The sequence below is a fragment of the Podarcis melisellensis genome, assembly GCF_964234715.1.
Source record: "Podarcis melisellensis genome assembly, chromosome: 10".
NCBI classification, from domain to species: Eukaryota; Metazoa; Chordata; class Lepidosauria; order Squamata; family Lacertidae; genus Podarcis; species Podarcis melisellensis.
Genome location: NC_138542.1, coordinates 40,684,079 through 40,708,296, shown reverse-complemented (window position 1 = coordinate 40,708,296; position 24,218 = coordinate 40,684,079). Strand labels below are relative to the sequence as shown.

Sequence of the window (24,218 nt, the reverse complement as noted above, 5' to 3'; positions counted from 1 at the left end):
CTAAATTTACCGATGTCATGATAAATGAGCTGCAAGTTCGTGTCAGGAGTTCAGGAGGAGTTTCATTTTCAGAGAATTTCAACCAAAGCAACATAAGCTCATTTTAAAGAGTGACTTCTGTTAGGACTTACATTTCACAGAGATCATGAATCACTTTGTCTAGCTGCCGTGGGATCCAACTAATGGCTTAAAGCCAGACTAAATTAGTCAGGGTTTAGTCCCATCAAAATCATTGAGACTAAAGCATGAATAACTGGATCCAACTGAGTGTGTTTAGTTCAGAGCTTTCCAAACTGTGTGTAGTGACATGTTAGTGTGTTAACTCCAGTGTGTTGCACAAACACACCTGGAAAGGAGTTAGTTTAACCTCAAGTTTGCTAGTAAAACTGAATTACTGTGGTGTAAAATGATGCATGTCTAAAAAGTGTGTCACCAGCATGAAAAGTTTGGAAAGCTATGGTTTAGTTGGTGGGATAATAAGATAACACTTTCAGAGAATGTTTTTGGTAGGTGAAACCAAGTCTCTGTGGTCTTGGTAAGTGCTTAATGTGGAATTTGCCAGTAATTTGGTATTAATGTTTAAAGACTGATTATGAGTAACCACAGATGAATAAGGCCAGGTAACATACTTAGATATTCATACTACATCTGTTCATTTAAGACACTTTATTTTAACTATGTGCACTTCACTGAAAAGACTCTTAAAATTTGTTAAGAACAGGAGGATACCTAACCCAAACTCAACAAATAAAAGAATAAGGATACCTAAATTGAGCCATTTAAAAATAGATATTTAAACCTACAAGAGAAGCAGAATGGTTAAAGAACACAAAATTTTCAGGTATCATGTATTTTAATCCTTCTTGTTTTGTGTCTTTAACATGCTGTATGTTGGTGGTTTCTGTCAGGTTTGTTTTAAGTGTGGACTTTTTTACCTTAGTACAAAGAAGTAGATAATAATCTTCAGGTGCATCCTACTCTGTGCGGCCTTGATAAATTTGAATGAGTTAAAATGTTTTGACTGCTGCCAGTTCATTTTGTTTGCATTTTTCTTCCACACTGATGACTTCCAAACAACCTGTGGCGCACTTGGAAATGTTCAAGAAAGTGAACATTTATGTGTATACTTCATAGAGAAACAAAGCAGCCCTTCCACTGAAAGCTGTTACCTAGCCCTTGGATCTGCATAGTGACTTTGTCAATATAAGACGTGTAACCGTGCAAACTGTGTTAAAGGAGTGAGGGAGGGTGTGGTGCATGACTTTTGTCCTGTCCCGAGCCTCTCCGTGGATGACTAAACTCCTTTCTAAGTGACAGAGTTTCCTCAGTATCAATATGCCTTTTTAAAAAATCCACCTTTCTCTTCTGTCTCCTTCCCTTTCTTTTGATTGGAGATAGGGTTGCCAAATGCGAGAGAGGACAGGACTTCTGCATCTTTAATAATCGTTGTGTAGCAGAGAGAATTTCAGCAAGAGTAGTTTATCATGGAAGCTACTCTTGCTGAAATTCCCTCTGGAGCAGTTCTTGCAGGGGAGAGGGCTCAGCCGAGGAGGGAAGCAGGTAAGGGGAGGGAGGACAGGAAGGGGAAGTACCATTTGTGTAGGTGGAAGTCCATTGCCACAAGTGGGATGCCACCATTGGATGTCACTCTTAATACACCTTTCTATAGCTCCAGGTGGTATACCAGCTGCTACTTTTCATGGAGAAAACAGCTCTGGCCATTGCCACATATGCTTTAGTTAGATTTGGTTATGCACATGCAAGGGGCTGCCTTTCAGGAATGTTTGGAAACTACAGTACACTACAGTTGTGCATAATGCTGTAGCCAGGAAATTATCAGGGCTTTGTTATTTGGAGCATTGCCAGTACTGTTAGGTCTGTATTGGACTTTGGTATATTTTCAAGCTTATAACCTTTGAAAAGTCCTATAGAGCTTGGGCCCAGAGTATTTAATAACAATCTGCTTCTGGCTGATTCTGCCTGCCTAGTGGGCTCATTGCAAGCTGTCCCATAAAACTTCCCCTGCTCTCTCTCTCTCTCTCTCTCTCTCTCTCTCTCTCTCTCTCTCTCACACACACACACACACACACACACTTTTTCCCTAAAAAATTTTTTAGGGCTACTCTCATTTTGATTCAAGGAAATCACCATTTCATAGTTCAAATCAGGAAAAATAAATACAGTAAATGGACAAAAGTACAAAGATTCACAAAATGTTTAGGGGTATGCGTACCCCTGCATCCCCCCAGAAAAAAGTAGCATGGATGGGAATTTCGCCACTTAATCTTCCCATCACCCAGAAGAAATTAGGAGGGACTCCTTAACTAAGCCTGAAGGCAAAGGGTTAAGCAGCCACTCCCCTGTGCTCCAAACATGCCACTTTCTATTTAAAAACAAAAACAAAAAAGATTGGGAATAGTTACATAAAACTGTTTTTGATGTATAGTTTGGCCTCAATCAATATTTACTTCTTTTGAATCTATTTATATTGCCTATCCGTTTTATATTTCCAGGGCACTTGATAGTATAAAACTGTATAAAACAGTATAAAAGTGTTAAAATATGAATCTAAAATTAAAATTTGGAGTGGAGTGTCATCAATATGTAGATGGCTCCCAGCTCTGTCTCTCTGTTCCATGTGAATCTGGAGAGGCATTTGAGGTGCTAGAAGCAGTGAGGCTTGGAAGCAGTGGAGGCACTGGATGTGGCTGAAACCTGGAAAGGCCATAGGGCACCTGCAGGTGGTGCTGTACTGAATACAGTATCTTAATATATGAATAGGTTCATATGGTAGTTGCTGAGCTTTTTTTTACAAAAATGCCAAAAAAATAACCCTGTGATTTTTTGATTGACTTGCCTAAGATCCCAGGACAAAGCACCGCCTTTTGGAAACTCCCCCTGGACGTCAATTCCGCCTTTGAAATCCCAGTAATGTCCAGGAAAATCCGGACGTATGACAGCCCTCTCATATGGAGACAGGAATTTGAATTAGGTTAGCAATTTCAAATACACCCCAATGGTCTATTTATTCAATCTCTCCCTACCTATATACACTTAGGAGCAACATCTGCACCAGCCATGTCATAGGAACATAGAAAGCTGCCTTATATTGAGTCAGATCAATGATTCATCTAGCTTAGTATTGTCAACAACGGCCAGCAGCAACTTTCCAGGCTTTCAGGTAAGGGACATTTCCTCATCTATCTGGAAATGCCTGAGTTGAACCTGGGAACTTTTGCATGCAAAGCAGATGCTCTACAACTGAGCTGTGGTCCTTTCCTGTCACCATGACAAAAGAGACAATATGGTGTAATGCAGCTTCCAAATATAGCAGCACACCCCAGCCCGTATGTACAGGTGCCCACAGGTAGACTGTAGCTCAGAAGATAGGTCATGCGACTCAAGGCTGTCTCTGTCTGGTTCCATGTTGTGAACACTTAAAGCTCACAAGGGGGAGCTCTGAGACTCCACTTCCCAACTCTGGTTGGGCAGGGGACATTAAAATACTGCAAATGATTTTTAGTTGAATGTATTTAGGTTTTTAGTACTGCTTTATCTATAGTAGATATACTATGGTGGCCTGATTTAAACTAACTTGGGACTTTTCTGAAGTTCAAAGCAGAAAAGTGGCATTCAAAGCTTTTACTTGGAAGAAAATTCTTGTCTAAATCAAATGGGGTTGATTATAGTTCAGTGTAAATGTGTTTCAGGGCAGAAATAAAATGAGTATGTTTCTGAAATCATCTGTTGAATCAGACATGTGATGTTACAGAGGGTAAGAACTAGGAAGAAACTTTAACCAACAGCAATTTATGACAGTTTCCTCGACAATGGTTTTATCTCTGCTACTGCAGAATATGTAATCTAATATTGTTTTGCATTTCATATGCATGTCCCCAAGATGTTGTAATCTGACCACTGTTGATAGCTGACTTGTGTCATTTTTCTATCATAACTGTAGAAGAACAAATGTAGTTTAATATCTCAGAGAGGGAACACAATTCTTTGGATGGTTAAGATTTACAAGAGAAAATCTGTAAGTGGTCTGTCTTGTAAGAAAACTAGGCTTTATGTCTTGTGTCATTCTGATTTTCCTGCTTGACTGAATTTTGCTATTATTTATCACATGTATAGCGCTTGGTCTCCAATGCATGACAGAACTATCATCATTCTCATTTCAAAGAGATATCTCTGTGTGAAAGAGAGAAAGAGAGAAATGCTGATGAGCTCATCGGTTAGGATTTGAAACTACACTATCTATGCCAAGTCCTGTTCTTCATATACTAAAAACATTTGGCTTACACAGATTTCTATTATTGAAAGGAAAATAATGGGAGCACCAATTATTGCTGTCAGTCTTTTGTACTCTGCAAAATACTAACATCTACAGTCTGAAAATTGCATAACTGAGTGCAGGATTACAACACGAGGTGTGTTGCAAAGTGTTGACACATTCTCAAATTTATCAATGGATGTGCATCTTTGTTCCTCTACAAATCATGTACAGGGTGACTTCATCGCTCAGAAAATCTTTGTAAGTAAAATATTACAGATTGAATACCTAGGATTTTCAGTATTTAATCACTGCAATACTTCTCTTCAGGAATTATTATCAGAATTATAACTATGATTCAGTTTTTCATGTAGCAATGAGTGACAGAAAAACTGTTGCCCTTTGCATGCTGAAACAACATATTGGCTCCCCCCTCCCCTAAATATTTGTTCCATGCAACAAATACATACCCTCAGACAGGAAAAATGAATTTATTATATTTAAGTTATAAAAGCCGAGAGAGGCAAAGTTTCTAAATCCAGCTAAGTCATTGTTGTTGTTGTTTAGTTGTGTCCGACTCTTCGTGACCCCATGGACCAGAGCACCCCAGGCCCTCCTGTCTTCCACTGCCTCCCGCAGTATGGTCAAACTCATGCTGGTAGCTTCGAGAACGCTGTCCAACCATCTCGTCCTCTGTCGTCCCCTTCTCCTTGTGCCCTCCATTTTACCCAGCATCAGGGTCTTTTCCAGGGAGTCTTCTCTTCTCATGAGGTGGCCAAAGTATTGGAGCCTCAGCTTCAGGATCTGTCCTTCCAGTGAGCACTCAGGGCTGATTTCCTTAAGAATGGATTGGTTTGATCTTCTTGCAGTCCATGGGACTCTCAAGAGTCTCCTCCAGCACCATAATTCAAAAGCATTAATTCAGCAATCGGCCTTCTTTATAGTCCAGCTAAGTCATAGACACTATATTTATGGCGCTGTGGGTTAAACCACAGAGCCTAGGACTTACTGATCAGAAGGTCGGCGGTTTGAATCCCCGTGACGGGGTGAGCTCTCGTTGCTCGGTCCCAGCTCCTGCCAACCTAGCAGTTCGAAAACATGTCAAAGTGCAAGTAGATAAATAGGTACCGCTCCGGCAGGAAGGTAAACGGTGTTTCCGTGCGCTGCTCTGGTTCGCCAGAAGCAGCTTAGTCATGCTGGCCACATGTCCCAGAAGTTGTACACCAGCTCCCTCGGCCAATAAAGCGAGATGAGCGCCAACACAGTTTACAAGAACCAAGTCTAAACAGGTGGCAGAGAGCAAGAAACGTAAATTTCATTGACATTCTAGTAGTGTATAGTCAGTTTTAAGACATTTTTAAACCTAAAATACTATGTTAATGATACAAACTCTGCTTTTTGTCAAAACAATGCATTTCTCAAAGAGTCAAGACTGCTTGAGGGGAAAGTAGCTATGAGGTCAATAACATTAAATTAGCAGGAATCTTGAGATTCCTTTGAAGGGCTCGGCAGATGTTCCTGTTTCTAGACTATTGAGATGTCTGCTTAGGTACTGTGAAAAACTGTGAAAGAAATGTCCTTTCATAAAAGAGTAAAAACATAATTGGCCTGTTAATTAATTAGTCTGTTGGTTATTCCATTCATTTGATCCCAGTGATAAAACAGCAAACATTTTTAGAAAATAAAGAACTCCTGGATACTTCTATTGCCAATTTCAGTTGATGCTGGAGCATTTTAAAAGGGCATTGACATAAATGCAGCAGTGTTGGGTATTGTAGACACTAAAGATATGCAATTTATTAGTTAATAGCCTTTTAAATATGTTTTGAACTTGATGCTTTTGGTAAGTTGTTCCTGAATTATGACAGTGTAACAGTAAATTGCTAACACTAGTGTCTCTCTATAATTCAGCAATTCATCAGTGCAATATTAACAAGGCTTCTATAGAAATCCAATAGACACAAGTGGATTTTTTTTAAAGCATATGATCTTGGTTACAGAAATGTAGAATTGCAGCAGTTTCATCTGACTTGAAAAGCTCATTTAGACCTATGCAGGCAAAGTCGAGAGCTCCCTCGGCAGTAATTGTAAAATGGGACATGGACTTTTCATTTATGAGAATCAGTAGCTGATGATGGCCTCAGTTCATTTAAACTCCAAATGTATGTAGCATGAAATAGCTTATCTGCTGTTTTCTACTTAAGTATTCATTGAATGTTTGGGCCACAAAATAAACCATGATTGGAAACTAAACCCTTATTAAATGCAATGAACACACATTCATAATTTCTGTGTTAGAAGATTTAGAGAGACACCTCCAATACACCTTTGGGCTTTAGCAGTTTAAGCACTTTAAGTAATGTACAGCGTGCAGATATTTCCTCTATGACTATTCCTTTTTAAATGGGCTATTACACAAGACTACTTAATGCATCATTACCCATTCTATTACTGTGTTATATAGGTTACATAGTTACAGAACTGTGATTTTCTAATTTCAAAGGAGGATTTGCATAATGTGGGGCAAGCCAGGGAAAATCACTTGCAGAAAAATGGGCTATGCACACATTATCTAAAGGCCATGATTTTATCCAGTATGAATTTTAACATGCTAAATGGCTGGTTTTAGGACTGATCCCAAGGTTGTAAAATAAATGTGTAGTGGTACATAGGAGACACCAATTCCCTTCACAGAGCTACAATTCACAGAGTGGTTTAACAGTCAATCCCTCTTCACAGGGAATGGTAGCTCTGTGAGAAGTGTAGGAGTCTCCTAACAACTCTCATCACCCTTTGCAAACTACAGCTTCCAGAATTCTTTGGGGGAAGCCACAACTGTTTATAGTAGTACGGTGGTACCTCGGGTTAAGAACTTAATTCGTTCCAGAGGTCCGTTCTTAACCTGAAACTGTTCTTAACCTGAGGTACCACTTTAGCTAATGAAGTCTCCTGCTGCTGCTGCACTGCTGGAGCACGATTTCTGTTCTGATCCTGAAGCAAAGTTCTTAACCCGAGGTACTATTTCTGGGTTAGCGGAGTCTGTAACCTGAAGCGTCTGTAACCCGAGGTACCACTGTATCATAGAGCTTTTAAATGTATGGTGTGAATGTGGCCTAAGTCAAAGCACATGCAACAAAAAGAATCATATACTGATGCCCTGTTTACCCCCGTCTTTCCTGCCATGGGCAAGTTTTAAATTGCAATCTCTTCTAAGCAGAGGCCCGTCCTCACGTGCATGCCATAAATAATATAAATTATGAATTTTGTGTATTTTTATGTTGTGATACACTCTCAGATCTAATGGGTACAGGGTGGTATACAAATCTAAACAACAACAAATGTATGAACCCAAACTTTAAGAACGTCTTTTATTCTCTGCTTAGCTTTTACTTTCTGTACATAGGTAAGAAAAGTAAATCCAGATTCATAAATGTAATGCAAGCCAGTTGCTTTCAGCTTATGATTACTTTCGGTTATTAGGGGAAATGGCAAATGGTTTCAATTACCTGTAGTGTACCACAACAGTTGGTGTGGTTTTGTGTCTGTTGTATTAGATTGAAAGATGCATTTGCCTTAGCAGTTGGAATACCTCATTTAATGAGATCGTGAAAGGATGACAGTTACTTGGAGTGTTCATTGATAGTGTTCTTGTGAAATACAGCATGTCCTGTGTCACACAGCCATGCCGCTCATTCCTTGGCTGATAGAGAACTGGCACTGATAGTTGCTGCAGCTTATTGCTATTTACATGGCAGGCCAAATAGCATTTGGTTGAAAGTTACTTTCCTTGTGATCATAGCGTACTGGAAAATGAGAAAAGCATGGACAGTCAAACCTTTGTGATTTCCTGCATAGTGGCTATTATCTGTCATACAAGGTCAAACAGATAAGGTCTGAAATGCTTTTTCTGTCAACAACAGAGAGCTCATACAATAATAAGAAGCCTTAGTTGTGATGCAGTGCTTCATAGCCAGAGCTCTTCCTGCTCACTAAACCCTGTTACCTCGTCAGCTTCCAACACCATCTCCCCACAATCTGCTCCCTCTTCTCCCTCTGACCACTCATTGTTGTCCCACCACCAATCCCCTGGCTCTGAAGTCTTCTTCCCCTGGTTGTTCCCCAGCTTGTTCCTCACACCACTCCTCTGCATCTAGTCAGCCCATGATACCAGACAGGGCGCTGGTCCACCAGCTGAAGCTGATGGAAGACACTCCATGCCACCAAGGCCACCTGAGCCTCAAGTGACAGCAGTGGATCTAGAAGTACCTTCTAGCTGCATACTCGCTTCTTCAGAGGGATTTGTAACTCCATGAAGCCCCATCCGTCTGGTCTAAGGAACCACCCACTAACAGTGCCTCAGTCTTACCTGGATTTAGCATCGGTTTATTGGCTCTCATCCAGTCCATTGCCAAGGTGAGACAACAGTCCACTACATCCACTGCCACGCTTGCAGATGTAAAGGAAAAGTAGAGCTGCGTGTTATCAGCTTACTGCTGCTAACATTCTCCAAAACTCCCAATGACCCCACTCAGTGGTTTCATGTAGATGTTAAACAGTGGGGGATTAAATAGAACCCTGAGGAACCCCATATTAAAGGTTCCATGGAACTGAAGAGCACCCCCCAAGCACCACTCTCTGGAAACAACCACCCAAGTAGGACTGGAACTGCCGCAAAGCAGTGTCACCCACCCCTAAAGCAAAGAGCCGGTCCAGAGGATACCATGGTTGATGGTATGAAAAGCCACTGAGAGGTCAAGGAGAATGAACAAGAACACGTCCGTCCGTCCCCCCCTGACAGAAGTCATCATACAGGGTGACCAAAGCAGTTTCTGTGCTAAACCCCAGCTTAAACCCTGATTGAAATGAATCTAGAAAACCGTTTTCCTCCAAGAGCACCTGGGTCTAGTCTGCAACCACCCACTCAAGAACCTTGCCCAAGAAAGGGATATTGGTAACTGGCTGGAATAATTACTTAGATTTTCTTAATCCGGGGAGGGGTTGTTGAGGAGCGGTTTTACCATTGCCTGCTTGAAGCAGGCAGGGGCCACTGCCTCTCACAAGGAGGCATTAATCATCTCCCTGACCCAGCCAGCTGCTCCCTCCCTGCTAGTTTTTTATCAGCCAAGGGGGCAAGTGGCTGCCCTGACCAATTCAAGCACCTTGTCTGCACCCTCAAGCCTTACTAACTGAAACTCACCCGACATAACAGGACTAGACAGCTAGTTTTGTGCAAAGTACGTACATTTGGCAGCTTATGATCAAGTTCATATGCCATCCTTAACTGGTAGCACACTAAGGCTTGCTTCTTCAAAAAAAAACAACAACAGATAAGGTAGTGAACCTCTGTCTGAACTGTACTACCTCAAACTGCAGATGGGAGTACATGATTAAATGATCCTTCATACAAAAAATTCCCTGTGGATTTAATGTAAATTGGGGAAGGAGAATTCAGCCATAGGAGTTCATGCCTGCATAGTTTGGACCTAGGTTTACCGCCTCAACAGCTGTTTGTGGAACTAGGCCTAAAGTTTCTATGAACCAGGTTGCACTCATTACAGAAGATAATTCTGCTATCTATCCACAAGCATATGCACTGAAATGGTAATAATTTTCTGAAAGGAGAAGACAATTGATATTATATATGTAGTTATACATACAGATGAAAAACTGCCCTGTGAGCTATCTTTCTTCTTTATGCTATCATTGTTTCCACACAGCTTACTTGATATTTTGATTCTGCACAATTAACTGCTGACTGTGGTATTTCCTATGCATAGAATGGTTAGTAAACCATGCAAGCAATTATGGGAATATTTCAAAATCTGAATTAAACCCCTTGAGCATCTGCAGGTGCAATATATATATATGCATGTCTCATGGGTGCTGTTACTTGAAGCTTGAAAACAAAGTTGTATAGTGCACCATGTTTGCTTCTGCTTACAATTTGAACACGCTGCAGCCTTGATCATACCAGCTGGTTTGTAAAGGGTACTTAATGTGGATAACACTGTTGCATTTACAGAAGGATTGAACCAAATGTCCTTCAGATTATTATTAGACAATTCTGTGCAGGTGTCCAGCATGCATGCATCACAATAACTGTTATGAGTAGATAGAATTCAGATTGTGTTTGTGAATTTGAACTCCTGATCCCCACATTTCTGGTCATCCTACAAACATAAGAAGAGCTTTACAAAATCAGAACAAATGCCCATCTATTTCTCAGAGTAGCCAGCCAGATGCCTGTGGGAGGCCTGCAAGCAGGACATGGGCACAACAGGGCTCTCCTACTCCTGTTGCCCAGCAACTGGCATTCAGATTTCAGCAGTGTACCACCTCTGATACTAGACGTAGTATCTCGGCATCGTGACTACATAGACATTGATCTGTCTAATCCCCTTTTCATAGAATCATAGAGTTGGAAGGTACCCCGAGGGTCATCTAGTCCAGCTCCCTGCAATGCAGTAATCTCAACACGTGGTCCCCCATCCAATTTGAAACCATACCGGACCCTGCTTAGCTTTGCACATGTGCCAGCAGTTTTACTGCTGCACCACTTACATCTACTGAAGTTGGCATCCATTACTACTACATCTTGTGGGTGGTGACTTCCATAGTTAAACTCAGTGCTATGTGAAGATGTACTTTGTTTTGTTTGTTCTGAATCTTCCAATAGTCAGCTTAACTGGATGAGCCTGGTTCTGCTATTATGAGAGAGGGAGGAAAGCTCTAATTTCCTTTCACCACTCTGCATAATTTTATGTCTCACTAGTACGTTACTCCTTACTTAAGTCTTTTATAAATGAAAAAGTCCCAGATGTTGCAAATATGTCCTCATCAAGGAATTGCTCCAGCCCCATTTAGGTCAGTGCTACTCAAAGGCAACACCATCACAGCCCAGGTTGGATGGTGCACTTCAGGGACCAAACATGATACCAGTGTTTGGCATATTGTGTGGGGGTTTGCTAGTCCACCATCTCAGATAGCTTGAGAAGCACTTATTCAAGTCACCCTGTTCCAGTTGTACAGTATCCTGTTTAAGGTACAGTGGTACCTCAGGTTACATACACTTCAGGTTACATACGCTTCAGGTTACATACGCTTCAGGTTACAGACTCCGCTAACCCAGAAATATTACTTCGGGTTAAGAACTTTGCTTCAGGATGAGAACAGAAATCGTGCTCCGGCGGCGCAGTGGCAGCGGGAGGCCCCCATTAGCTAAAATAGTGCTTCAGGTTAAGAACAGTTTCAGGTTAAGAACGGACCTGCAGAACGAATTAAGTTCTTAACCCGAGGTACCACTGTATAGAGTCCAGTTCCTGTGATAAAGAGAGTATAAGTTATATGTTGCAGTCAGCTTCTTGCCCTATCATAGAGTTCGAAGGGATCATGAATGTCATCCAAACCAATCCCTGCAATGCAGGGATTTTTTACCCAATGTTAGGCTTGAACCCACAACCCTGAGATTAAGAGTCTCATGCTCAACCAACTGAGCTAGCCCAATTTCATAGTCTATCTGTTGTTGTTTCAAGGTGAATAGACTGCCACTCTGGAATCATCTCCATCCCTGGCAAGGAAGTTTTCTTAGGAACCAAAGAAAGCATTCTTCTCAGTCCCATTCATACTCCTTGGGTAAGGCAGCTGCATGATGAGAGGAAAGGAAAGGGAGATTAGTGGGCTTCTCTGCACGTCAGCCTCTGTGTAATAGTCCCAATAAACATTTTTAGAGCAGGTAGTTTAGAGAGTAAGGTGCCACCCATCTTTTGAACCATTAGAAATTACATCCTATTTTTATACGTTTTCGTAGAATCTCAGACAGTGAAGCAAAGCTATAAGTAGGGTTTCTTGAAAATTGCTTTTCCTTTCATGTTATCTTATACTACCACAACGGCATCAGAAAATCACTGCATGGTTCTCTTTTCAAAATGCATAATGACTGAAATAACATCTGGGGAGCACAGATAGATTTTGAAGAGAAGGAGATGAAAAAGTGACGATAGGAGGGCATTGCTGCCCAGCACAATGCCTTTCCATTTCAAGAACGCTAATTGAGCCACATGGTCTGGCAGTTTTTGAGAAAAACAGGAAAGCTGTCTTGTATTAGACTTTTGTACTAGATGGAAGAAATGGGGAGCAGAGAGAGAATAAAATAAAAGCACAAACTTAGATTGCTTAGCTTGACCTCCTGAGTGGTTTTCTTCTACTCATCTATCAACTTAGACAGCCATTGCTCATGATTTATGAAATATTCACTGCACCAGAGAGAATTTTGTAGGATAAATCCTTAAAACATCTGCTTTTTGTTTAGCTTATATAAAAAAATTGAGTCTCAGTTACTTTGTAGCATATATGTAATTAGCTTAGGGAATACAGTACCATTAACTTTTATAAAGGATTGGACAGATTCCCAGGAATGAATACAACTATCCGTAGCTCTCTGCTGTGATAGCTAGTGGCCATTACCAGGTCTTCTGGTAAGGGGTTCCATACATTAATTGTGTTTTTTGATGAATAATTACTCTCTCTTGTCTGTTGTTCTTCTGGGTTGCTTTGAGTCCTAATGTTAGGAGGGAGTTGGTGGTGTAAATATATTCACTTTCTCCCCACCATGCCTCAACCTAAATATTAATATAGGTCAGGTGTCAGTCCTTAGGTCGATAAAGTATTAGCTGGAATTGGACTCCACAGTCACTTATGGACACACTGTTAAGACCATATTCATGGAAGACAATCTTACTCGGCTAAGAGTGATCGCTAAAGAAGAAGAGCAGGTAGGGGGGAGGAACTCAAAGATTTGTAGTATTTTTTTAAAGGAAAAAAACCTCTAAATGAACCCAGGGTGCTGCCCGTGTAGACAGTCTTGAGTTAGATGAATCAAAGGGCCTTACTCAGAATGGCAGCTATCTATGTTCCTAATGTGTTCTGTGCATGTTCCATGATCATGGGATGCTGGCTGACGGATGGAACAGAAATGGGTTGCCAGGAAAGCTAAAAAAATGAGCACTCCATGCTACAATATCTTAGTTGTGATTTCATAAATATCAGGCCCCCTCACCCTAGTTACCTCCCCATCCCAATTTAGAAAGTCCCAAATATTTCGCCTCTCCTTATAAGGAAGAGGGGTCCCACTGATCAATTTGGCCGGCTCCTTTCTGCCATTTCTCCAACTATCCTTTTAAAAAACAACACAAAACAACAACAGGGCAGCTGGACCTGTGCCCCCCCCCCATGAATTAACTGGACAGCTTCCACTAACACTTTACAAGCTGAAATCACATTTGATTACCGATTCATATTCGTAAATGGTATCAAGGAAAGGAGTTTTCCCATCTGGATCCTGAAGAGTCCCGCGTTTCCATTACAGCACTTGGCCTTACTGATAACTTTCGCTAGCAAAGCGTTAGATTTCCTGTTGTTGTTTTTTGTGTGTGCGTGTGCACGCGCGCGCGCACGTTTCCTTTGACTTGATTGCCAAACTAGGAGGTTCCACGCATTTCCAAGCGCCCCCAGCCCCAGCGACTCTCTTTAAAAAAAAATTATTTTACTGGTGGTCTCTTGGGATGTGCGGGTGGGAGTGGAGCAGCAACCTGTGCTTCGAGCCCAGGGTGGTGGCGCGGTTGGGGGTGGGGGTTTCGGTTTAGCCCACAGCGCCCAAGCGGCCCCCTGCCTTTCGCCTTCCGAGGGAGGGCGCTTCTGTCTCCGGCGGTGTTTCTTTGGCGTAGACGCCGCTCGTTTCCTCCTGAGCGCTTTTCAGGAAGGCGCGCCGCGAGACGGCGGAAGGCTGGAGGGCGTCAGTCGAGCTCGGGGAGCCTCTGGTGGGCGTGCCTCGTCCAAGCGCTGCGCTTCAGCCGCCCGCCCCCTCTCGCACACACGCCCAGGAGGCGGCGAAAGCCAGGCAGCCTAGTGCTGTGCCTGGCCGGGCAGAGGGACTCCGACGAGCTCGCTGCTCGGCTACGGAGGTTTGGGACTCTGGCTGGGTGTCGAAGGGCGCAGGGAAGAACGTGGCCACCATGCCTGGCAGCGACACCGCCCTGGCGGTGGACAGGACCTACTCGGACCCGGAGAGGCACCGGCGCTTCAAGACCCGGGTAATCTTTCTGCCCCCTCGATTCCCTCCTCTTGCAGGGCTCCGTCGCCCGGCGCTACTTTTCTCATCGGCACTGCAAAACCTCGGCGCTGCAAAACCTCGTTGGTTTCAGGATACCCGCCAGCGTCCCTGTCGCCCCTGCAGTCTTTGGGATGGTTCAGGGCTTAAGCTCGCTCCAGGTTTCCCTCTGGGGACGCGCCTTTCGTCGCCTCTGGGTGTTGTCGGAGGCAGGTGTCGTGTCCCCAAAACAGGCTCCAGTTCAGCAGCGTGCCTTTGCGATGTGTCAAATGTCAGGTTTCAACTTGCCTTGCTGCCCAGAGGAGCAGTCGCTGGTGACTGGGCATCCGGCCCCCGCTTGCATTTGCGCCTCTGTTGTTTAGTAATAGTTATCCGGACTTGGGACATTGTGGGCGCCTGGGTTGGGAGAGCTGCTAAAAATTAATAGGACGAGAGTCTCTGAAGGGCTTTCTCCCTTTCTCTGAAGACACTCCATGCCAGTGCAGATATTTTGCACAGGCAAAGACGCTCTGATTATTACAAGCTACAATTAACCACTCCCTAATTATTTGAATGTAGGTTAGCAGACGTTTGGAACCAAGTGTTTGGCACCCTGAACTCAGCCAGTATGTGGCTGTTTGCTGTGTTGAAACAGGTGGGCAGTGCCCTTGGAACTCAGGGCTGTCAGAACAGTCAGGAACCAGGAGCTTGATATGCTGAACCAAATATGAAATGTTCTGGAAGGCCTACAAATCCCATCTTCGTAGACAGGATAACCCTCAAACTAATTGGTAGTTGTGGCAAGAATGAGCTTATACATATGTTTATACAGTATTCACTTGCTTTAATATATGCTAATTGGCTTGCTTTGATGCCATGCTTATCTGTGGACCTTGGGATGATGGGTTCTAGACCCAGAGAGGGGAGAAGCTTTGGATAGCTGTCACCTATCCCAGGTGTTATGGGAGATTCTGGGCAAACTGACATATGCTGCTTTTTGCATAAAGGATGTATACGTTTGCTTGAGTGCAGACAAGTCATGACAACCTCTCATTGTTGCAGTGCCTGTCCCATATGTGTAAAGGCAGAGATGTTCTGCATGCCGTGTTGTAAAGTTTGCACTCTTAATTAATAAAGCACTAGAGCTGGCCATTCTGGCACTTTTACAGCCTTTTTTTGTATCCCTGCATCAAACTACTCACCTAGACCCTCCTTTGGGTCTGTGGTTCTGAGCACTCAACATTCGCTCTTTTGACCTTATGGCTAGCTACACATTAGTGGTTTAAAATGCATTGAGGTTGCGGTGTCTGCCTGTTGCATGTCCATGGTTCTGTACACACCAGAGAGGGAGGGGGCTGGGATGTCTTCACCTGATGCACATTGCCTTTTTGGTTTTCTCACTCATGCAACCCACCCGGCAACCAATTCATGGGGCTGTCATCTGTGCATATGCTGTTGTCTGCGCATGTGCAATGGCTGTCTCAAATTTACACACTTCCGTATAACTGCAGAGTGAATGTGGCTTATGCTTTCAAACTGAATGGAAGCTGGCTTAAGCGGTTTGGTGGGGAAAACATCAAATAGCAGTATTTCTCGAGGAACTCTAGATAGGGATTATAGCTAATGTCATGTGTACGCAGCTTCAAACATCAGTGGTGGGAGCGCACAGGAGCCAGAGTAAATGGTAATGTGTGCACAGCTTAAAGCTGCCAGGACCTGCTCAGATGCGATCAGGGCAGAGGACTGAGGATGGAGGGTTACACCCATGAGAGTTTTTGTGTAATCTAAATTGTTGTTGTGGAGTTATTAGTCTCACCTGGGTGAAATCTGGGCTAATAGTATCTTAGATAATAAAAGATCAGGGAAATGGCACAGGGAAAAGGGTTAACTCTCCCACTTTGGCCAGTGTTGATTATCTAATAAAAAGTAGAGCATGCTAGGGCTGGTTTCAAAGTAAAGTTGGGAGATCCCACTGACATCACAGGCAGTATCTGCCAGTGCCAAAGATTTTACTGCAGCCAGCTTCTGCTCAGCAATAATTGTGCTGTTCGGGGTGTGGGGCAGGAACCAACTTTGAATAGCGGTATGATCCATTCTGTACAATTATTATTTCATAACTGGAGCATCACATTTAAATTATTGTAAGATCTGGGTTTTGGTTTTGGTTCTAGAAGAAAGATCTTCATAATTCCTTCATTTTAAACCAAGTCTATTTTGCTTTCAGTTTAAGTGGTAAAATGTGTTGACATTTGTACAAGGCTAAAATGGCAAAGATGGAGCTTGAATAAAGTTAAGTAAATGAGAAGACCACATGCAAAAATCTAAAGAGTGAAAAGCAAGTCAGGTGTTTATTATTGGAGTGTCTAAAGCAGGGGTGGGGTATGGCATAGGTCTGCCCTCTCCCCAGGCACTTTAAGATTGCCCCATGCCTCTTTTCCTGAATTCTGTCTAGGCAGAGGGGTTAAGTCATTCCTGCCAAGTTCTCAGTACACAGTGTGTGGGAAGGTTTCTGTCTGCCACTTTCACAGCTCCACCTCCACCTCCTTGTCATTGCCACCTTACCTGCTTCATCCTCTAGCCCCTGGTGATTTTCCTCTCTTTGTAACATTTGTGTTCCATTGGTTGGGTCCAGGGTCCAGGGCCCTTTAAACAGGACTGTTGTCAACATCTTTACCCCCTTGACTGCACCCACCTGCAACTGATGCCAGGAACTGCCAGATATGACTACTGAAACAAAGTTTTGCTGTATAGGAACTATTCATTGGCATCTGTTTGTCTTAGAAGACAATGGGAAAGTGTACCTTCGGGGTGAAATAAAACCATTGGAGAGTTACAGTGCCTGCTGTGGCTGTACAGATTGATGCAGGAGAGTGCCTGGTTGGCTTGTTGAATGATACTCTAACCTCAAAGCTCCCATTGAAGCAGGCTGACAGTGCTGGGTCAGTACTTTATGGACCAGGAGCTGCCCAGTTTAAGGCAGGTGGTAGCTGACCAGTGAGACATGATGATTACTCCTACCGATTAAGGCAACCCATAGCACTTCTATCTTACAACAATCAGGCTGAGCTTATAAATCATAACTGCTGCCTCCCATGTTTTTGCTGTGTTAACAGCACCAAAGCGAACTCTCCGGGGCACAAGCCAGGGCAGTGCGTGTGGAGGTCCTGGGCTGCCCAGATGAAACAGCTCCCCTCTCAGCCTTGCTGATGTGGTCCAAAGGAAAGGAAAACAATACATTTGGCACCAGCTTGGCTGCCGGAGCTGCTGGAAGGATACATACAAGACTCCATCCGCCATCAGGACTCTTCCTCTGGATTTGTGTGGGGTTTGCTCCATTGATTCTTGAAAGGGTGTCGACTGCCACACTGATATGACAGGAGAGGATGTCAAGTGTGGTGGGGAGATTCTACAGTTCTTCACATATTGTTGTGAAGAGGGGTTTTCAACTCTGACAAATATAAAAGGTCAGAAAAAAGAAAGCCTTCTTTATGCTGATGAGGAGATTAGTGTTTGCTTGTCTCAAATATAAATGAGATTACCCGGCAAAAGCAAGCTCAGCCCTCACATTGAGTTTGTGTACATGCTTAAGATACATCTGTAAGAGACTCGTTTATAATTATATTTTGGGAATGATTCATACTCTTTCATAGCTGCATTTTTTAATACTTTCTGGAAGTCCCGTGATCATAGGCTAAAGTAGTTGTGTTCTGTGTAGTAAATCAAACACTGCCACGAGTTCTCTTTGTTTTCCAGTGTATTTCTTAGCAATTGAAAAATTGGCATGGTGTGAGCAAATTTATATTCTGAAAGTGTGGCCCAGAGAAATAAGCTTGAGAACCCCTTGTTTACTATTTAACCATATCTTCTTTCCATGACGTCCCATGAGGCAATGAGTATGGCTTATTCCTCGGGGTTTATTCCCAAAGCCTTTCTCATGAAAGAGCATTGCGGAGGTTTAGGACCAGTGTTTACCTTCTCTTAGATGGACTACCTTCCCAGGTCAACAAGCCTCATTTCCCTCAACAGCACACACAGAAACCATCTTCTTGACCATTGAACCCACTGTTGGTCTTGTCTGCTCAATATGCCAGAGCCTGTCTTCACATGCAGGAAACTCACCTGACTTACCAAGGGTTTAAGACCCATTGGCTACCCTCACCTGGTTTAGCCAGCCAGTCAAATCAATTTCCCAGGGTGTGACTGCTGTCAGCTTCTAGGAGCCAGAAGCAAGAGCTGAGTGCATGGAGGGGACCAAATGTGGATTAACTGCTCCAGAAGGAGCACAACATGTCCCCGACCAGAAATATCCCATACCCCTGTATAGGAACAATTGGACAAATATAGTAGTATTTCCAGTGCCATTTTTTCTAGAAAAAGAGGTGCTGGAGCTCACCATGAACACCTGAGTAACTACATGGTGGGGAGTGCTTATCCACTATGACTTCTCAATGTATGTGCATATAAAATGGCCAGGCTTTTTGCATATGATTGCATGCATTGCACATGCTTTTTCTTACCCCAAAATGATATCTTAATATTAAAATGTCACATGGGGAGCTGTTCTTAGTTGGGAGATTGGATAAGTGCTGTATGCAGTGTTGATAAACCTAGATGACTGTTCTGTACCAAGTTTGCTTCCTAAATGACTACAGTAGTTCAAAGAATTGCCTACTTTGCACACATTTTAGCCAGTCAGCTATGAGTAAGTAAAGTAATATCAGTCTAGTAAAAAACAAAGCAAGTGAGTCTTGATTATTTACATTATAATTTGGCCTTCCTGGTTTTGGCTCTGGAGATGAGAAGTCTCCTTCTCCTCTTCTAGGATGGGATGTTTAGTGCTTTAAAAGAAACAAACTTCACAGCTTGAAGCAGTTGGATTATTTATCTGTGCAGGAAAGGAAGTAATCTTCCTGAACAGAATGTTAGGCTCTCTTTCTGCTCCTCTCGTCACATTAAGGGACATTACTAAACATTAAGGGACATTGCTAAACAGAGGGTGTGCTTCAGATTGTTTCTGCATAATTAAACATTTTAAAATAAATAAGGTCATTTGCTGTGGGTTTGATTGTTAGCACACTGTCATCATTGTACAAATCTGTGCTTAACTCAAGTGCTATTTCTCTACAAGGCAGTACAGGAAACAGTGAACTTTTTGTTCACTTTATGGATTAAAATTTAGTATGACTACTGGCAGGGGGCAGGGTGGTAAGTGGTGGAGACCCAAAATATTTGTGTGTGTTTTGATAGATGATTCTTGGTGTCTCAAACTAATGAAGTCCATTGAACTGAAGACAGATTAAAAACCAGATGTTCGGGTGATAACGTCAACAACAACCCATTCTTTTGAGTTGTCTCCTTATTGGAAAAAAGAATTCTGATCCATTTATTTATTTTTAAGATTTCTTACCCAATTTTTACTGTAAGGTCCAAAATGGGTCACAACAATATACATACAACCGTTACAATTATAAAACAATGAAAACGTACAGTATATGTTCTTTTTAAAAGCAGCTTTCCCTCTGATCTCCTTGTTTACAGTCTCCTCCCTGAAAACTCTTTCTCCCCCCACCCTCTGCAGGTGGTATTTTGTGGGGAAACCGCTGTTATAAATATAAGTATTGCTTTATGCATCTGATGCAGTGGACTGTGATCCATGACAGCTTATGCAATAACGGACATAGCATGGGTTGCCTGCGCCCGGGGTGGGATGGGATGTGCCCCCCTGGTGGACTGGGCTGTGGTCATTTCCTTTGCTGGTCAGCGTCTAATCTTTGCAAACTAGCCCCGACCTGGAAACAGAGGTAAGGCAGAGAAATGCTAAGCCAGGAGCACCGCTGTGTCGCCCTCCTGTTCTTGTAGCAAGATACTCTAGGCAATGCATCTGGCTCTGGCTGTACTTTCCTGCCTTCCTCTTCCTCCCTTCTCGGTGGGCAACTGCAGCACCCTCCCCCTCCTTCTCTCTCTGCTGGCCCAGGGTCAGGCACATATGGGTATTCCTTTGCCAGGCATGAGGAGGAGGCGCAACCCCAGCCTTGAAGGCTCAGCCAGGTGTGGTTTGCCTCCCTGCAGCTCCGGCCTCAATGAGGGAGCCTGTTATGGGGGTGCCTGGTTGCACCCTCTCATAAATTTGTGCCAGGGATCATGGCCCTCCCACCCCACCCCCACTACGTCACTGTATGCAATAATAAATTCGTTAGTCATTATTATTATTATTTCTATTTGTTACTCTTTGTTAGAGAACTGAAGGAGTAACGGGTCCAAATTACACTGACATTCTTATCAAATTGAAATGCAGAGATACAGCTCTAAGATGCTTCTGTTTATATTCTGGCAGAGATCTGCGATTTGTAAAGTATATGTCTTTCAGAGCTGATGGTAACATTCTAGAAGTAGAGTATGAGTTAATAGGGAACTGCTCTTCCTAGAGGATCATGTTTAAATAATTGTGTGAGCAACTTGGGAGTCACTGAAGTTTTTACATATTTTAAATTACACCATATTACTCTGGAGGTTTTCCCTCTGAAACAGCCAGCCAGGTTCATTTTTCTTCTGAAAGCCACTTTGTTGAATCATTCAGGGCTCCAGAGCTCCAGGCTCCTGTGAAGTTTCAGTAATGCCATTGCTTTTCATTATGCTTTATAACAAATATGACAAAATGATATTGATTCTAAGCCACATACTCCATCGGGCACATTTATGTCCCCCCCCCCCCCATGTAAGGACTGTTTCAACCGCATACAGCAATCTGGACTAAAAACCTTGGGTTAGTGTATCATTTAAGTATCCTGGTTTTCTGTTTTGAATCTTTTCTTCACAGATACAGAGAACAGAAAACTGGTTTACTTAAAGCAGTCAGAAGCTCAGTGATGGGATTATCTGCTGTCAAATTCTGAATAATGCATCAGCCTCACTGGTCTGATTTACTGCTTCTTCTCCCAGATTTTCCAAAGTTGTTTATTGCAAATAAGTTTCAAGCAAGAGGAAGCAGGAGCAGAGTGGGTGGAAAATTTGAAGATACTGGGAGAGAAATCTTCTGTTTTATTTTATATTTTGAAGGTTTTATTTTATATTTTGAACTGCCTCGGCCCAGTATACCTGAAGGAGCTTCTCCACCCCTATCGTTCAACCCAGACACTGAGCTCCAGCGTCGAGGGCCTTCTGGCAGTTCTCTCAATGCGAGAAGTGAGGTTACAGGGAACCAGGCAGAGGGCCTTCTCGGTGGTGGTGCCCACCCTGTGGAATGCCCTCCCATCAGATTTCAAGGAAATAAACAACTATCTGACTTTTAGAATACATCTGAAGACTTCCCTGTTTAGGGAAGTTTTTAATGTTTGATGTTTTATTATGTTTTTAATATCCTGCTGGAAGCTGCCCAGAGTGGCTACAGAAACCCAGCCAGATGAGTGGAGTATAAATTATTATTATTATTATTATTGAGGTAAATGGGAATTTTGTGAAAAACCAAAATATTCATTGTAATTATATTCTTATCAATCCCAACTCAGCTTACCATGTACTCAGGATATGCAATGCCATCAGCATAAACCTGGGAGTAAGGCTTATTGAAAACAGGGTGACTTATTTCTGAATAAAACACGTGACCCTCCAGTAAAATATGTGACCTTCCAGATGATGTTTAATTACAGCTCCAACCATCTCTGGACATAGTGGCTGCGACTGATGGGAGTTGCAAGCTAATAACATCTTGAGGGTGAAAGCTTCCTTGTCCCTGGCCTAAAGCTTGTGGACAGCCCTACCTCTCTAAAGCATTTTAGTAGCTGTTTGACTTGGCTAGTGAGATGTTTGTTACGTGACTGAGTGACCGACTGGGATTGAAGGCAGCATTATATTGAAACCTGTGCATGCCTTCCTTTTTCTTAACATTTCTGTTGAGAAACCATGGATCATGCTTCTGGAAAACTTTGAAGGACATGTAATTGTCCTTCTGTCAGTTTGGCATTTCCCTGGTGGGACACAGACAACTAAGGAGTTCCAGTTTGCTCACTTGTCGTTGCTGCTCTCTCTGTGCAAAATGTTCAGATGCAATGCCAGTTGGCATCATGTCTCTGCACTCCAGAGGCTGTCAGTTTCACTTCTTGGAGTTAGACTTTGATTTGTTACTCAATACTACAGTTTAGGTCAGAAGTCCCCCTGGCATTGTGGGATGGCCAGTTACAGTTTGTTGGCCCAATTAAACCAATAGGACCATTTTCTGAGCTTGCTTTTCACACGGAAAATCAGTTGCCTGAGGCAGCTGCCTCATTCTGTCTAATGGTAGGGCTAGTCTGGGTAGGGTAATTCTTTGCTTGGAACCTAAACACTTAGGGAAGAGGGTTCCATAGGCATGTCAGCCCAGTGGTAAAGACATTTTTAGTTATTTATCAGGTGATCTTGGGGGGGGGATGTCATCCAAAGCATATGAGCTGGATTGTACATAAGGAAGAAATCTTCAGATACACTAGTCCCAAGCTATTTAGGGCTATATAGACAAAGTCCAACAGTTTGAATTGCACTTGGTAACACTCCAGAAGTTGATGTAGATTTTGCAGGCTAGGTTAATGAGTCCATTGTGAGATAATGCAATCAGAAGTCTTGCTGTTACATTTTTGGCCCAACTGAAGTTTATGAGTGGTTATCAAAGGCAGGCCCACGTAAAACACATTAGAGTAATCTTTATGTGACCAAAGCATGGATATCTCCTATGGGAGGGTCATTCCTGTTCAAGAACTACTGCAGCTGATGTATCATTTGCAGTTGATAAGAGGTGCTTCAAGTAGACATGGATGCCACTTGGATTCCAAAGGCAAGAACATCCCGGGCTACAGCCCTGACATTTTAAGCAAAATGTGACTCTATCCAGCATAGTCAGAGAACCAGCTCTTGCATAGATTAAGTTCTCCCCACCTGTACAATACCCCTATCTTGTCACTCTTTCCATAATCCTGACACATATTTGTTTGACTCAGTTAAAAAGTAGAAATAGAGTTGGATTATCATCACGTTGGCCCCTGGACAACTCAGGCAGTGGTTCAATTCATGTAGATACTAAATAGCCTGGGGAGTAAATAGTTGGAATGCAACTTTATTCTCACTATTTATTTTAGACTGCAGTGAGCTAGAACATCAGCTGACAAGCCAACCCATACATTGGCTGAAGCAAACATGCCAAGACGTGCTCTGTTTGTTTCTTCTTGCAGTTCAAATTTGGACCATTGGAGCTCACCTATACATTTCTAAGTGATTTAGGACAGTGCTCCCTTCTCTTGGGTGTTTTATTGAGAATTAGTCACCGTGTTTAAAGGGAACTTCATACCGAGGTATGATATCCTAGATTTAAACAACTATTGGTTGCTTACCTAGTCAATCTCACAGAAAGAAGAATCCAGAATATTCCTGAATAATTTGTTTGCTTCAGATTTACCTAACATTTCCATACACTCTAATTAGTTCTGCAGAAGTTTGAATTTAATTATTATTTTTCCTCCTCTTCTTTTTACTGCGTTGGGCTTTTGCTTCTGATGTGGAATTGCTTCATATGCATTTATTACCCTTAACTTTTTCTAATTACTTTGTGCTTTTGCCTTCAACAATTAAGGCATTTTTAAACTGCTCCCATGTTTGTAATGTAGTTGAGAGTCAAAGGCTTAATTTTCTGAAAATCTGCTCTCCTACTGACCTTCCCATAACCTCTAACAACCAGTTGTCATAACCACTAGTATGAACGCACAGCTTGCTTTCTGCTCTTCAATAAATATGGGAAAGATAATTTTAAAGTCACAATATAAGCTACACTTATCATTGTGCAACACATTTTGTTTGGCCTCTAGTTTTGTAATTAAAGTTAGAAACAACCTTTCTGGC

General features: G+C 42.6%; 1 protein-coding gene and 1 long non-coding RNA gene across 4 annotated transcripts in view; one reads left to right on the top strand and one right to left on the bottom strand.

The window, feature by feature from the left end:
- TMCC3 (transmembrane and coiled-coil domain family 3) overlaps positions 1 to 24,218 on the top strand; it is a 99,343-nt gene that overhangs the window by 47,789 nt on the left and 27,336 nt on the right. Inside the window, exon 1 of one of the 3 annotated variants that reach the window (XM_081926644.1) lies at positions 14,229 to 14,361. The exons of the other annotated variants lie outside the window; for them this stretch is intronic. Within the exon in view, the coding sequence (XP_081782770.1) occupies positions 14,284 to 14,361 (78 nt within the window). The 5' untranslated portion in view covers positions 14,229 to 14,283. Of the gene's footprint in view, positions 1 to 14,228; positions 14,362 to 24,218 lie in introns of those variants that run through there. 3 annotated transcript variants of the gene reach the window in all.
- On the bottom strand, positions 4,749 to 13,704 carry LOC309378524. The gene is made up of 3 exons (XR_014172124.1): positions 13,560 to 13,704; positions 7,863 to 11,914; positions 4,749 to 5,236 (listed from the first exon to the last, which is right to left on the bottom strand). It is a non-coding gene; the product is annotated as an uncharacterized lncRNA (long non-coding RNA).